General features: G+C 36.3%; 1 protein-coding gene across 1 annotated transcript; it reads left to right on the plus strand.

Moving 5' to 3' along the window:
- The first annotated feature begins 11,898 nt into the window (after window positions 1-11,898).
- Window positions 11,899-16,526, plus strand: LOC129274702 (neurogenic differentiation factor 1-like). The gene has a single exon (XM_064108770.1). It carries the CDS (start codon window positions 13,547-13,549, stop codon window positions 14,822-14,824), a length of 1,278 nt encoding a protein of 425 aa, XP_063964840.1. The 5' UTR covers window positions 11,899-13,546; the 3' UTR covers window positions 14,825-16,526.
- Window positions 16,527-17,718: the final 1,192 nt, after the last annotated feature.

Consider the following 17,718-nt stretch of genomic DNA (forward strand, 5'->3'; position numbering starts at 1 on the left):
TGATGAATAATTCAAAATACAGACAAAATTGAATGTTTGGGAAAAAGGCAAAATGGTGGAAAGTCACTAAAGAGAAAAGGTGGAACGAATTTGGATATATTCCAGAATAGGTCTATAGCATTGAAAATAGATACAAATGGCACATCCATTCCATCATCGAAACTATTGCAACATTTATCAGGGATATGATTCTTTGCAAACTATGGATTGTGTTTTTACACATTTGAATATAGAAGTTCCATTTTACTCTTGAATTGGAGTACAAAGATGCAATTCGATGGAATTTAGGATATACAATTAGAAATATGAAAACAAATTATTAAAGACATAGGCCTATAGGAAATAACCCCCCCCCCAAAAAAAAAAGAAAAGAAACATAGGCCCGTAATATATAGCGAGCGAAAATGTTTGAAATTATATATAAAATAGAATTCACAACAACTTTACAAAATCTGTGTAAAAGATCATGGCAAAACAAAGAAAAAAAAGAAGAAATCCCTCAAATGCATAAAGAACAGGTGTGATGAAATGATTTTACACTTCATACGTCATCCGTTCGTCCAACTTTATTTGTACCGGTGAGCGGTTACGTGATATCAATTGCATCGGACTTTTTGAGGGAAGTAGATCAATCGGGTGCGCTTGAATGATCAGCGTGACATAGGTGTAACGCCGACAAAAGCCACTCTCCCGCCAAAAAGTGTGTCGCCTGCTTCGCTCTGTGACAGCTCCGCGGTGACCAAAAAGAGAAGGTGATATTTTGATCACTCATTCTATAAAATCACTAAAGGAGATCGGTGTTTCATGAATGAAATGGTGCATGTTTTATATCTAGGAGTAAAAGTTTGACCTATGGGTCGTTGACATTAGGAAAGGCAATGTCATTACGTCTGTTTTGATTTTTTTATTCATCCCGCTATCCGTATTTTATTGGGTTCAATATCCGTTACGCCATTTGTACACATTTCGTTGCCATGGCTACTTCAATGATGGACATCAAGTGGCGTTTCCGTTGAGAAGACGATCGATGTGGCGTTATAGGTTGGTGAGGGCATTGATTAATATTGGAAAGATGAAAACTGATGAACAACGGACATGATGGAAGGGTGCTGGGGGGGGGGGGGTCTGGAATCATTACAATAGTGGTCAAATAAAGTCAGAAATGATGATGTCAATACTAACAATACAAAGTAAATAGATGAGCCTGCCCCCGAAAATAAAACAATAAATAGACCTCAAATAAATAAGTTGATAGATAAATAAATGAATAGATAGATAGATAAATAAAATAATAAATAAATAAATAAATAAATAAATAGGTTTTTGATAAACGAAATAATTGTTTGAGTATGACTCACAATTTTAATGAAATTATCTATGATCGTTGTTGCTCTCGCGAATATATTAAAGGCAAACTATGAAACCATATTTCCTGAACAATGTACATCACTCTTGTTAATCATGTATAATTTTTTATTGGTAAACCGAATAGTGATGACTATCCACAAGATAACGTCATAATTACTATCAAATTCAACTTAGACCTGAAGCACCTTTTTCCATTCATAAACCCTATTGTCGGCACGTTTCACTCTTCGCGTTCCATAATTGATTTACCAAACAAGACGGGTATATAATAGCTCAATAGAGTAATCAGAATAATTACCTCAACAGACACGAAACCTTGTACTGACAGTGGGTTACTTTTACAGATAGAGGAGACAACATTGATTACATTTGCAGTCATATTTTGCCATCAAATGACCTCAAAGATAGAATTGAAAGCGAGTCATGAACTCGTCGAAATGGTTGAAGCAGGGAGATACGAACACATCTCCACGGTTAACATGGTTAAATATGTTAATACTGCGATAAACGTGACTATTATTTGAAAATCAGATGGGTGCCAATTCGGAGAAGGATTAAGATATTTCCTCCCGAACTTGTTGCATCTACGGTATTAATTCCCCATCAGCAAAATACATTTTATTGCGAGGGCGAGAAACATAATGAAACATAATTCAACCTTGTCGTGAACAAAGAGCAAATATGTTCTTGTAACTTTTCATGAGCAACATTAATGGAGAGAACATATTGCAATCTGACCTTTTCCCTCAAAATTATTATGAAATGATTGTTGGCATCGTTGGGGATTAAATGTAAAACAATTATAATTCGTACTTTACTGAAGAAAGGATATAAAAAGATGTTGAAAATGTCAGAAACTCCTGTCATGAACAGAAGAAAAAATGATTTTGGAGTTACCTCTTATTAACAAAGGGAATTAACTTCTATGGTGTAACCTCAAGGAGCTTTGGATGATCAGTTGAAATAAGTTGAAAAATAATTTCATGTGAAAATACACAATTTCAATTTTACAATTTTAATGCACTCATTTCATCTGAATCCACCCCTCGAAGTGTAAACATTTCCCCCTATTTTTTTTTTTTTTGGGGGGGGGGGATGGGTTTTGGAGGGGTTCTGTCGAGAAATGAATCGCGATTATTACGCCCTTTTCTTGGCAGAAAACAGTAGATGTAGCTAATTCCAAACACACACACACACGCGTACACACCCATACCCACCCTCACACAAACAAACACTCATACAAAAATCCATAAACCATTATCGACGATGATCATGTAATAAAACAATCGGCAATATTTCGATTTTTTTGTTGCAAATATAATTTTGAAATATTTCATATTTCATATCCCGCTGAGCAACAATATTCAATCAAAGCGATCTGAATACTGTGGAGTCAATGACCTGAGGTCTCGGTTATCTCTTCAGGGAAAATTAATTTTCAAGGTTATCATTTTGATTTGATCTGAAAGGGAGAGAAGGAGATATATGGTAGGCGAAATAGATAGAGAGAGAGAGAGATAAAGTAAGAGGGGGATGAGGAAATATCTAACACAGAAGTGAGAATAAAGCTTCACAAATTATGAGAAAAAGAAAGTAAGAGATGCAGTAAAAGCTACGACGAAATAAAATATTGAAGACGAATAAAACATTTTTCAGTTAAAGGAGTCATAGATATAAAGAGAGAACACGAAGAATGGAAATGTTATTAAAAATTGCACATTATTTTAAGAAAAATCATGCATACCAAAATTTTTATCAGCGCTGAAGGGCCCTAGATGATAATAGGGCCCAACAGCGCTGCATTGAAATAGTATATTTATCAAGATAAATGAAAAAAAAAATATATATAATATGGCATTTCAAAAAATAGATACCTAATCTTCTTAATTGTTAATTTGATAATCGGTCTTGGCTATTAAATGTGATATTATTTTCTCAAAGTCTCCATCATTTGAGTTTGGAAAAGCAACAGTTTCACATCAAAGTAAGATATGACTACTAACATTATATGCCATCAATTAACCAGACCAATATACATTATGAAGATAATTACTTTTGACTACAACTACTACTTCTGCTACTATACTACTACTACTACTACTGCTGCTGCTGCTGCTGCTGCTGCTACTGCTGCCGCAGCTACTTCAACAACAAAAACCACCACCACTACTTTCTCCTACTACTTCTTCCCCTACTACTTCTACTACTACTACTACTACTACTACTACTACTACTACTAGTAATAGCAGTATACTACTACTATGATTCTAGTACTCCTACTGTTATTACTTCTTCTAATACAATTAACTTCTTATTGCACATGCACTATTATACTACTACTACTACTACTACTACTACTACTACTACTACCACCACCACTACAGTACTTTTCTACTACTACTCGCTCTACTACCACCATGCACTACTAGTAATACCAAATATTTATTATTGAAATCTGTATAACTGACATACAAGAATAAAAATCACCAATCAACCAAATCCATATTTTACTGGATTATACGAATGCGAATATAAGAAACACACGTCGTTTGTTTTCAGTTCCTAACACGGTTGTCAAGGCAGATATAATGGACTAGACAATAGAAGTGGGGGATATATTTTTCGCTATCACATGTCTTCTATTCTTATTCGTGTTAAGCTCTAATGAAGAATGACAATATAAAGAATAGGAGAAGAAATCTGATAGCCTCGGAGTCAGGTGTAATATCCATAAACTATGCCCGGATAAAGTTCGCGCTCTCTGGCTCGCCGCGCATCACGGCACACGCCGCGTGCCTATAACAGGTGGATTTCATATATAGATAAAACATACTAATAAACCATAGCGTCTCGCTGAGTCAACCTCATAGCCCCATACAGTCATTTTCGTGTCTGCGAGATATTGCGATATTAAAACTCCAACGGGGGTGATTAGGGAGAGACCTGAGTCTAAAAACCGTGTTTATTAATTCGATATCATGTTTTGACATGAGGGTTTCATGCGAAAATAAGCATTTTCTAATCACGTCGTTTGTACATAATTTATGGCGAAATAACGTCGGAGAAAGCCTCGGTGAAACCGTTAATTTGCATCAGGTGCTATTTTGACAAAGTAATAAAGCGATAAGGAAATATTATGGTAATAATATAAGAAGTGAATTCCTCCTTACCATTCAGAAAGAACTGATTAAAAGAATATAACAAAAGAACTGCAGCATAATTTTATCTAAAAATAGCAATGTATGTTTATGCACGCTTTTTTTGTGGGGGGGGGGGGGTGATGTCTTTTCCACCCTTAAGGTCCGGGCCCCATGAAGAGCCCTCGTTATCATGGGCCGTTTTTGTATATTTTTTTCATTTTTTCATCGATATTGATATCACATGAGCGCGATGCTCACGTGATATCGATATCGAGAAAGATCTTTCCATTTTAAATCTAAACCATGCTTTTTAATTCTGCATTGCATGCAAACATTTATGCCTATTTTCCACTTGCTGGGGAGTATATCATCAACCAGGCGCGTAGTGATTATAATTCTGAGGAAACTACATTGAATTTCGCATCGCATCTTGTTGATCTTTAAAACCTGGGTGGAGGACGGCAAATTAGATTAATGTCTTGCCAAAGGACGCTAAAGCAGCAATGGAACTCGCACTCAAATAATTATGCTTAAAATGTGATTACATAAGTAGGTGAGAATCAACACGATAAAACATCTGAGTGTTATTATGATTATTATTTATGACATAACATTTTCTATTTTATTTAGTAGTACAAGGTCAATTTTTATGAAAGTAGAAAAACATAAATATGAAATATGGAATTTCCGTGAGGCATAGCCTATTGGGATTTGGGAGATATGCAATAGTGCTTTTATTATTGAAACATTATGGATAATAAGAAACAGGGGGGGGGGGGAGAGCGTTTGCCTTGTGTGGGCTGGTATGTGTTGGTGAGAGAGGGAGAGAGAGATTGGCATAGAGGTGAGCATTGATAAGGGAGTGAGATAGTGTGAGAGGGAAGAAAAGAGGGTTTGATGTGCGTGTGGGTGTGTATATGTGTGTGTACGAGTTTGTATGAGAGATATAGAGAATGGGCAGATTTAGTTTCAGAAATTGATTGAAAATGATCACAACAAAAACGTTACCCAAAAAAATCGTAACGGTTTTCTATTTTGACCTTGAAAACCCATGTGCTTTACTGAGAATTATTTATCACGAAATCGATTTATATTAGCGTAACAGGAAATATTTAATCTTCATCTAGTGGGCCTTAGTGCCGTCAAAGATCAAAAGCAATCAGAGAAATCGATAAAATATTGACAAGATCAGTTACCACCGTTCCCAAGAAAGTTATTGATATTTGTTAAAAAATGAAAGCAAGCTGATACATTGTTTGCCAATTTTGCTGTCTTTTGGGTAAATATTGTTTTGTTAAAGCATTGAAAACCAAGATACTTAATTGTATGTTGTCGGGTCTCTTACGTGGAAGTATTATAGGTATAACTTGGAGAATTCCACCCCTCTTATAGGGTTGAAACGTCTTCCTTTATTCCAAGTCAGATTCAACAGACTTAAAAATTGAAAAAAGAGACCTTTACGATAGTTTTCCCTTCTTTCTCTATCATAGATGGTTGCGTTAATATATTATTGTCTTCAGTCATACTTAAGATAATAAGCGAAACTATAAAATGTCATAACTTTTTTAGTTTACATCCGATTTAGATTAAATGTTCAGTGTTTTGTTTGTTGGATTTCTCTTTTTTATTCAAATCAACTATTTGTTGGGGTAGACTTGTCCTTTAACGAACATTTACCACACTCACTTTCTGGGTTTAAATTCAAACAGATTTGTTGACATTTTGCTGAATTTTTCAACTGATATATTGTTTTTAATTTTACAACTGATTGATAATAAAGCTAAGTTCACAGCTAAGTTTCAGCTTGAGTTCAAACATTGATAACATTTCCACAGGCCTCCCACTGTGCATCTCTAAAATTGCGTTTCTGTTTTCAACAGCGAGACATTGGTAGGACAATCCTAACAAACAGACAAGAATGTCTCATAATAATTGAATGATTGAAACGGATCGTGTGTATCACATCACAGTAAGACGGCAAAAAAAAAAGATGTAATTTGAAGATGAGAGGAGAAGAATGCGAGACGTTATCCGGCCATTTGACTGTCTTCGAGATTTAATTAAGATCACAAATCATTTGGGGAATCAATGTGTGTACGATAGATCATTCGAGTGATCGGTGTCCCCCATGGCGAATACACGCTCCGGACAAATTCGGGCGATGACATACAAGGCATATACACCCAGACGGGTGAACCATTTTTCTACGAATACAGCACGGTAAAACAAAGGATGATGGGAGGAAATGAAAATAAACAGATTTTAAATTTAATAGACATGGTAAAGGTTATATATAGCAAACCTTGAACATTGAAACTTTTGGTGTAAAGATTGGCCAGGGGAAAGCGTTTGATATTTGTGAAAAGGGGATTAGAATTGTAAGCCCCAAAATGGCACAATCATAATAAAAAGGCAAATAAACAATCATAAAGATTCATAGAGGAACGTTCGTAATTCATGTAATATATGAAATATACATCAATTTATTTTCACCGACTGTTTTTTATGAGCTACTAAATTCTTGCATTAGTTTGAATCAGAGCAAATTCGTGAAAATCACTGACAATATGCTTAAAATATGCTTTAATACTCCCCAAGTTTACAATTATTCTTCATTTTCATCGCGGACACTGGCGGAACCAGGGGGGGGGGGGCACAGCAAATAAGAAAGGGATTTAACTTCTTTGCTTTTCGAGTGAAAATGGGACTTATTTGCAAAATGTGCATTTCGAATGTATATTACTCCTGTCAAAAGTAAGGACTATTAAAAGTGAGACGTAGACCTACTCACAGTTTTACGTGAGCTTGTTAATTATTGTTAAGACCTATTTTGTTTGTAAACAGTAAATTACCATCCTACCTGAAGTTATATGAGTTTTTGGTTTATAGTGAAAGTACAAAAAATAATATTCCTGACGTATCAAGATATTTAATCAATTAGATTTCTCAGTTAAAATATATATAACCTCGCCGTTTATACAGAGGACACTTGAAGATGGGGTGTACTTGAGTATTAAGTATCGGGAAGTCAGTAGTCGCCAAGATCAACCCTATTAATCGCCAAACGTCACCTTCAAGAATTATAAAGAACCACCTTCTTACTAGCACGTCTTTCAAACTGACACGCTTTCTGCGACACTGCAAAACAAAATAATGAGAGATCTATGCATTGATGGTGTATAATTATGTCACAGTTGACGATGAGAGCGACTGCATTATTTTTGCGAGCAATTGCAGTGGCGCTCCGCGATCATGAGTGACGCAGTGTGCTTGACTGAGGCCGTAATAAGACAGGGTCGGAACGAAGGAGATAAAAAAAGGCGCACTTTTGTAAGTATCCCCACTCAAAACAATGGATTGCCTCCTCTCCAATGAAGATATCTTCGTTTCCAAGCCGAGTGTTTGTCTACTTCACTCCCAGAGTGAGTTATTAAACCGTAAATTATAGCGCCTCGATTTTGAAACGTCTCCAGAAAAGGCGATTTCTTATAACCAATTTTGGCTAATGTAATCAGTGAATGACAAATCCTCTTATCATACGTCACCAACAATATTTACTCTATCAGAAGAGGGCCACACAGAGGATGATTCCCTTTCTTGACACTCCAGTCTTATTAAAAATAAAAGCTTCAGGATTTATCATCGTTGTTCCCACGATTTTTTTTATCGTAAAATATTGTTCATTTCTTTATAATGAGGTTCTTATCTACGTGTAATGAGATATTTATTTCTCTATAATGGTATAACAATTTTTCTGAAATTTTATTTATGGCTTAGGCGTGTCTTTAATAGTGAGTGTGGAAAGTTCACTATATATCAGGTTTTTATTTTTTATTTTTACAAGAGTGATTACGGATTAAAAAGTGTGTATCTAACTCATAGTAGAGCTCCTTCATTAGTCACTGATACCCCCGATCAAACGATCAGTGACCTCGGATATTGCTCCAAAAAGTCAAATACATTTTTCCATTCAAAACCAAATCAACTTCCCCAAAGCATTTAAACGACGAGATTGAGAATTCGCTTCCACGCATTCATTGGGGTTTGAATTTTTGCTAGTAGGATATGAGCATTCGCACATATTCTTTTTGATACGTTTGAAATATTTAAGTTAACGTTTACAGCTATCATCGACATGTCTACATCTAACTTAGATATTTCCAATATGTGTTTCTGTTTCTGATTGTGGTAACTCTCACAGGAACTCGGAGCAGGACAGCTTTTTGCTGGTATCAAGCGAATCTCTCTTTTTTCCCCTCTCTCTCTTCCCCTATCTCTGTCTGATCATCTCCCAGTTCTGCCATCTTGTCGCTTTCTTATTTATTCTTCTCCAGATTATGCGTTTTGGTGATTTTATATTCCTTTTCTTACTCTTTCTATTTATTCCACACTCCTCGACCTTATGCATTTTATTCTCCATTTTCCGCGTTTCCCAATCATCAGTCCTCTGTAAGCATGGAAACAATTTCCCCTCCATAATAAATCATCCCAAAATACCTCCTCTATGTTTTTTAGCATTCCGCTTAATTTTCCACGATCTCCTTCCGCCTTTGTCTCTTCTAAAAGCTATTTTCATTGAGTAGTTATTTTTCGTCGCAACGCCACGTTTATTTCCTTTAAACCTCAGTTCACACCTACACCCTCTCCCATTATCCCATCCTATCTCTTTATTCATGGAGCCCCCTCTTCCTCTTCAGTCCCCATCCCCCTCTCTGCTTGCTTTAACGCCTCCACCGTCGTTGAGTAATACAATGTGTTGTAAACACAATAGGCTCCATTTGTAGCTTTCTGATGAAGATCATTTGCGTTTACTTACATGACGAATCGGATACGGGATTCTCACTAAATCATGCATGAGTTAGCGAGGACCGCGTAATCCCACGAGAGACGGCGGTACCGCGGTGCCAGGCCCGAACCCTGATGAAGTTGAAGGCTCGGCGTCCTCGGTGTGTTCGCGCGTGTGTGCGTGAAGAAAAGAGCGAAATGACTTTGGCTGGCAGCGTTTTGCGCGTTTTTACACCAAAGTCACCGGGGAGTTGGATGTAATGAGTGCTAATCGTTCTTCAGCCTCCCACCTTGGTGTTAGAGGGAAAAACCATTCCATGAACTGGCTATTAAGTCCCCCAAACGACATACGGAGAACCCTCCATTAGTTCCATAAGGCATTAAATACAATATCGACAGATTTTAAAATTACCATTCTCGTAAAATTATGCAAGTTAATGTGTAACGTTAACTAGACGCAGCAAAACCCATCGCAAACATGACTGACTTGTAAAGGGTATTTCGGAAATTTTCACATGATAGGCTATGCATTAATAGTCTGAATAATAATTTCAATTACAAAATTAATACAAAGATTTTACCAGAATTGAAACAGTTAAACCCGTTCAACCATTTCAAAAATGACAATCGTCATGAACCATGATAGTGAACGGGAATAACTTTTATCTCGTATTTTATCACTGAATGTAATAAACGATTTTGTTTTTTGAAATGAGCAACTTTTGTAAATGAAATCGAAAATGGATCATGCGGATCAGTAAAGAGATGTCGTCGGAAAATACACTTAAAAGGGGGCATTACTGAGCATAATATGACATACGTGCAGCGAGAGGTTGTCAGACTCGCCCCGAGGCAAACTCGTCTGATATGGCATAACAATACAGCGATGAAGGGGTAAGAAAGTTAAGCTTTGAGACTGGTCTCTTCCTCGCCCCCTCACTTAGCCACCTGAGCCTCCGTTCAGCTCCCAATCCCTTTTCGAATCCACTACCCACTCTCTGTCCCGTTTCTTTCTTTAACCTATGGATGAGTATTAGACCATCACCATTATGAATAATTCAACTTATGGTAGTTACTTCATGTACATTATCTTATAAATTTTGCTGTCAAATTCGTAGATTATCAATCTATCAAGTTGATAAGAACAAAAAAGAGTAAAATTAAAAGCTCACTCTTTGAAGAGTATACATTTCAAGTCTGTTAGAATTAGCCATAAATCTAATGTTTGACTTTAACCCTTTTAGGTTAAGGTCCACTAGGTTCCTCATTTTTGTTTTTATACAGAATGCATTAATAAACTAAACATTCATTATGAAAGATATCTTAAACCATGCAAACTCAACGATGACTATCTTGAAAATAATATTCTGATTTAATAATAGTAATTTTCTTGCAAAAAGTAATTATAAAATTTATTGGCTTTGATGCGCCTACGGTAACGAAATAATTTTGTACTTGATATCGTTTATGATTATGACTAACAATATTGTACTAGTTTATTTCTAGAAATTAGCATGTCTTATTTCTTTAAGAAGTATTCAATCACAGTGTGTGAATTTAATCTTTTTAGAGTATCAGTAGAGTTAATGTCAATGGAGAAGAAAGAAAAAGGTATTCAATGGACTCACAATAGAGTAAACTAAATCCACAAATTTGTATACGTTGTATGGAAATTATCTCGCGCGTTCTCGCTTAATGATGAATTTTGGGCGCGAAACCACCAAGTTGTGACGATACTTTGATGATATCGTTTGAGTCGTCTGCGTTAGTCATTCTCACGGATGACTGGGTTTTGTTGATTGACGAGACAGAGTGACTTACACACGATCTCATCTTGAATAAAATGAATGCCCGGGCTCTTTTGTTCCTCGTCCTCGTTCCATTCCTTTTAATCTTTAGGCAAATCCAAGGTGTTAAAACTTTGTGAAGGAAACTCGGAAACCGCGGGAAAAACACCTATCAACTTTTGTTTCGGATAGTGTTTTAAGTAGTGTGAGATATGCCAGGGATAATTTTGAACAATGTCAATTTCAGATCAACTGTCTAGTGTAACTAGAATGTGATACAGTGCAAGTGATATACATATTTCAGTATAAAGTTTAAACATTAATGAATAAAAAGATAAAGTGAGAGAGATGACAAAATGAATTTAAGATAAATTCGTGGATTAGATCAGAGAGAGAAAGAGAGTGAATATTCATTCTGTGAAAATTTGCATTGTGAAAATAGATGCCATAGAACCATGATAATTAATGATTCATCATTATTCAGAATTAACACATTTCAAAAGAACACAATACACTGTAAATGCATTAACTAAAAGTAACAATCGTGAACGAAAACGTAAGCCCTCAAATTTCTCGACTTTTCGTCTTCACTATTGATTATGTTGATGGATTTTACATAGATCTTTGAATTTGGCTTCTGCAACTGCATGGTTTTTAATGTGCTATATGATGCCCTATACTATCACCAGTGTTATTGTATCTCCAGATGACACACACTTGACAATCAGTCGAGAGAGTGTGAGGTAGAATGGGGTGGGGGAAGGGCAAATTTGAGAGACGACAAATCAGGTTTCAATTACTCTAATTGAAATGCAATACAAACAAAATTGTTTAATCTAATTTTAGTTTTGGATATCGAATACAAAAGAACACGTGAATGAACATCGTAAGATGATTTTACATCCTCGGAAAATAGTTGCCATCTTTATGATGTATTTTATTCATTTTGCTTTGTATTAAGATTTTTTTTTAAATTTATTTTTAAGGATCACTCTTACAATTAAACGTGCTTCGAGGTAGGGTCTTATGATGTGGTATTCCTCATGGATAATCATAATATCCCAATTAATCCATGACACATTCCGTTTTTTTTTCTTCATACTACTTTAAACATCTTTATAATGCTCAAATTCCTATATGTTGATTTACCCTTGAAAATAATCTTAAGTCTAAAAAAAAAGAAATGCATTATATTCATAGGCAAAGAAAGAAACATGAAAGAATAGTAAAAATTAACGATTTTTTTTTAATTCTGAGGGAAAAATTGTCGATCACGAGGGACAACAAACTTATTATACCATGCTGCTCTTTTATCAATTTACCAATGTGAGAGAAACGAATTAGAAGTCAAAAAGCGCAAATAATAGACGCTTATACACCAAGTTCATAACTACGATTATAATTCGCTTAAGTGGATCGAAAGAGATAAGTGGTGTGGATTTAGAATTTCTTGATGCCTGCCTGGAAATACCCTCGCATAATGGAATCGCTAAAACCGCGCTAAAATGCGGACCATTTCGCCATGTAATTAAGTACAAAAATGTGAACATATGGCGTGGAGGTTTTCCCGCTCGCTCCTTTCGTGTTTGAGTTGGCGGGAGCAAGGCATTTTCTTTCGCGCGCGCTGGCACTGTGGAGCTTGCTCGCTCGCTCCGCATAGGCCTGGTATGGCAGATAGCGTAATTATGCGAGAGTGTGAAGTGTTTGCTACCCCCGATATTTGGTAGAAAGGTTTTAGTGCAATTTGTCTCCAAGCCAAAGGCCATGAAATGAATCGTTCTCTATTTAATACCATGTTTTCATCTTGATTTGTCCTAAGGTATATAGATTCAAGAGAAATGTGGACAGTTGGCACACAATGCCACTAATGCCGCAAGATATGTCACAGATTTTAGGGGTTTTCTTTAGCGTGCGCCATAAATGATCCTCCTTGTCATTTCCGAAGAATGACTCCGGAATTACTTTATCTTATAGCATGTGTAGACATGAAATTAATAATGAACCCAACGTTGCCATTTTGTGCATAAATTAGAGACAACAGGAAAGTAGTAAAAAAAATGGCATCACGTTTATACTTGGACTGCGATAGAAAACTTTTGCATGCAATGTGAAGATGAGGTTCATTGAAACCCCTTATGTTGGAAAATAATTGACTAAACATAACAAAATTAAGCTAGTAACACAGTGATGGTAGTCCTAAATTGTCTCTGGAAGATTAGATACATGTAATGGAGGGAGTTTCAGTGCGTCATTTAAAACGATCTGAAAAACACATCAAGGAATTAAGAAGGGCTACATAAGTTTATAATCCGTTATCATTTTAACTCGATTTTGTGAAATGAGGCATGCCATCTACCCGGTCTTTAAAAGACCTCAACGGAATCTGCATCCATATCATCATGATCATGATAAATCACAACATTTAATGTTAAATATATTGTATTTGAACTTCAAGTTGAAAGAAAAATGATGGCAATTTTTATAACCAGTAAGATCCATGCGTCAGTAAGCTGCATAATTTGCATTATTTTACAATTATTAATGGGTTTTTTTTACACATTCTTCCGTTATTTTTCAGAGACAAACCTTAACAACCTGAGAACAACAGGGAACGTCATAAAGAAAGAGCCACACGCAATGGGTCCCACCATCCAGGAACTAGATGACGTCATGCTCGAGTTCACACCGGATACGGAAAGCGGCGACGAAGCTGACATTGAGGGCGCCCTCGAAGAAAAACCACAAACAATCCAGACGACCAAAGGCGGGAAGAAAGGAAGGAAAAATGCAAAAGCAACTGTCGGAGAAAACGGCGAAAAGCCGCCACCCAAGAAGCGAGGGCCAAAGAAGAAGAAGATGACGAAAGCAAGGGTTCAAAAATTTAAGATGAGGAGATTGAAAGCGAACACGAGAGAGCGCAATCGTATGCATGGACTAAACGATGCCCTTGATCGTTTGAGGAAGGTGGTTCCTTGTTATTCCTCTACTCAAAAGCTTTCAAAAATCGAGACGCTTCGGCTCGCAAAGAATTACATCCACGCTCTAGCGGACATTCTACGGACGGGTCTCGTTCCGGACAACATCTCCTTCGCACAAACACTGTCACGTGGTCTGTCTCAGCCAACCACAAACCTTGTAGCAGGTGCCATGCAATTGAATCCGCGGACACTTCTCCCAGATGACCAGACCTCACCTTACAGTGCCTGGTCCACCGGTGTCCCAATGAACAGCATGACCGATAGCTATGGTTACGATTTGTCGAACACATCGTCGCATCACAGAGTTGGCGAGAGCATGACTTCAACTGGTATCTCCAATGCCGGGTCATCTTCAATCCACCATCTCTTTCTCCCGTCGGACGGGTACTGCAGCTCGCCTCCTGATCAATTCCATCGTCAGTTCGACCCATCATTAGCCACTGCTCCAACCTCCTCCCCGAGCTGCCAGTTTCAGCAAACCTCTCCACCGCCGCCATCTTGCCTGACATCGAGCGCCGATAAATTCTCGCAGCGCCCTCTATCGTTTCCACACCATGACTCTCTCGCCTTCGCGACGGGTAATCCGGTGTATACACCTTATTCTGACATCTCAGTGGGTGTAAACGATGTAACAAGCACTTCCAGTATTTATCCCAACACCGCTGCTACGCCTGAACACTACAATCTTAACACCTCGATGGCCGACAAAGGTTACAGAAATCTAGGACTTATAGGATGTAATGGACAAGACCTATTCCGTGGTTAACACAGGATTAACACCGGTGCTACAACCAACCCTACAGGGAAATGAAAGCAGCATAATGGACTTAAACAACACTTAATAAACAAGCTTTGATCCACAATATTGTATTCTTCACAGACAATATTTGATGGTACATTTATTTATATTTCAAAATGGATAAATTTAAGAGAGTTTCTTAAACAAAAAGCAGAGCTGAGTTCCCAGTACTATACCCACAATGCACATTATTATGCAACGCTTTAAACGTTCGCATTTAAAGTGATATTATTGTTGCATGTTATTTTCATTATCATTACAAGCTTTTAGGTTTTAAGTGGCTAATTGCATTTTTTTAATGATGAGACATTATCTAGATATCATTTATTGATGGTTGTTTTTCTCAAGAATAACTCGAGCTTTTTTAATTCAAGAGAAAATAATATACGTTGTAATCTCAAACCGCCTTTTCCCCCCAACGAAAGCTTTGTGTGATTTTATAGATACAAACAACTGAAGTGCAATATCTCACGCAGCTCCTATGTTGTAAACACAATGTATTTCGTGCGTGTGCTCAAATATAAATTCAGTGTGCTATTCAAAAGTATGGAAACAACAATGCCTTTTAATCACAAGATGCGATTGGCTACCCGTCTTCCGCTTTTTTTGTACCGAAATCTTGTACGTCATGTTTTGAAGTGCGGGAAATTCAAAGTAACCAAAGGGCCGATTTCATGCAGGCGATATATTTTTATTGATTCAGTGATAGATTCAGCAACCTTTTTGATGTTTGTAAAATTATAACTGTATTTATTGATCGTTTAAGATGAAATCATGTTTTTACGGCAGCTAGCATGATCAAAGCCGTTTTGTAAAATATATCGTGTATACACACATGTGAAATCAGTACCTTCACCATGTACAACAATCAATAAGTTCGAAATGGAAGAGGTACGCATTGATTTGTTGCTACGTTGCCTTTAGATTTTAAGAAATATCGAAATAAATAAAGGCTTCAAATCAAACCGAAATAGGTCTTAGACTTCTCAAGGAACTTTGGGGGAAAAAACCCCACAAAAGCACAATACGTAGGTTTCACTATTTTCCAACTTAAAACAATGTCTATGCAGAAGACATATATCTAAAAAAAGTAAGTAGTTGGGAAATTTCTTCTGGCTAGTTATACCGTCATGGCTTTTTGCATATACTTACACTTCATTAAAATATATTAATACTTAAGTTTAATCATTCCTCAGGAATTTCAAAATAAAAATAGGATGTTATAATGAAGTTATTTTTAAACCTTTGTCAGAGATTTGCTAAATTATATTATGAAGTTTATTTTTGACCTACATATCATGTCATGATAAATGGATATATAACTGTGTCTCTATAATGACTTCTAAAACAATTTAAGACAAAAACAAACAATATTGAGAAGGTCCTTAATAGAGGGAAAAAAGAAGAAATGTGTCATTACTTTTCTCAAATCTGTTTATATTTCCAATCACTTTTAACTAATCATTCCTAAGGGCTCCATGATTATGATGCCATTTTCGACAATTGTTTTTTTTTGTGATCACATGTATTTGTCTTGATTTTTTTGTTTATTTCTTGCCATGTAAACATACTTAAAGAAATTCCACGTGACGACACTTTGACGTAATGGTCGGTCAATTACAAATGAATTTACATTCCGCATTAAAAAGTGCTTGTACAATATGGTGAATAGCGTTTCAAAGTGTTTTTCTTTAACATAAATGTGCATACTTTTTAAAGGAACAAATTTAGTCAACAAAGGATATGAGCGAATCGTGTCTCGATCACTCTAGATCTCTGCAGATCATAACATGTTTACAAACAGTAATGACAATGCCCATACCGAAAAGAAAATATATCAAAAGCACTATGAGCATAATCAATGAAGATTACCGCGGTTATCTGTGACGTTTTATTAAGATGTTCGGACAGTTATTTGCACGACTTTCCAAACGACTCAGTAAACAAAATGGGTTTCCTAAGAAATGTAAATGCATTGATCACGACACAGTTATCAAGACCCCGTAATCACGACGCAGTTATCACAAAGCAATTATCACGATACTGTTCACGACGCAGTAATAATGACGCAGATACCACGACGAATTCATCACGACGCAGTTATCACGACGCAGTTACCACGACTCAATTATCAGGATACAGTTATCACGACACTATTCACGACGGACTTATCACGGCGCAGTAATCATAACAAAGATAACACGACTTAGTTACCACGACTCATTTATCACGATGCACTAATCACGACGCAGTTATCACAACACCAATCACGACGTACACTTTAAAAAATGAAGTGCTAATTTAGCACTTAGTGCTTTATAGTGACTGCACTACGAGTGATGATTTTCTAGTTTAAATTTGAACCAGAAAATCAGCACTCGTAGTGCAGTCACTATACAAGCACAGTAAGTGCCAAATTAGCATTTCATTTTTTTACAGTGTAGTTACCATGATTCAGTTATCCCGACACTAATCACGACACAGTTATCACGACCACAACATAAAGATATTGAAAACTATTCTTAATACTAATAATCATACTTGCATATATAGCGCTAAACACTTTCTTTATCATAAGTCTCTATAAGCGCTTTACAGTAACGCAACATAATTTATGATAATGCTAATCATTCATTTTTCATGAAAATTATTTGAAATTCAGTCAAATATCATACATTTTAAATTATAAAAATAATACATAGATTATTGACGAGATTTCTTCAAATGTGAAATACAAGACATGTAGTTCCAAGATCATGTTTGTGTATGCATAGATGGGGAGAATGTGTGATTGTGCGGGAGGAAATGTATGTGAGAAAAAAAGGACAGAAACTTGGAGAGAGAGTAATAGAGGAGAGAGA

The sequence above is a fragment of the Lytechinus pictus genome, chromosome 13 (genome assembly GCF_037042905.1).
Source record: "Lytechinus pictus isolate F3 Inbred chromosome 13, Lp3.0, whole genome shotgun sequence".
Classification (NCBI taxonomy): Eukaryota; Metazoa; Echinodermata; class Echinoidea; order Temnopleuroida; family Toxopneustidae; genus Lytechinus; species Lytechinus pictus.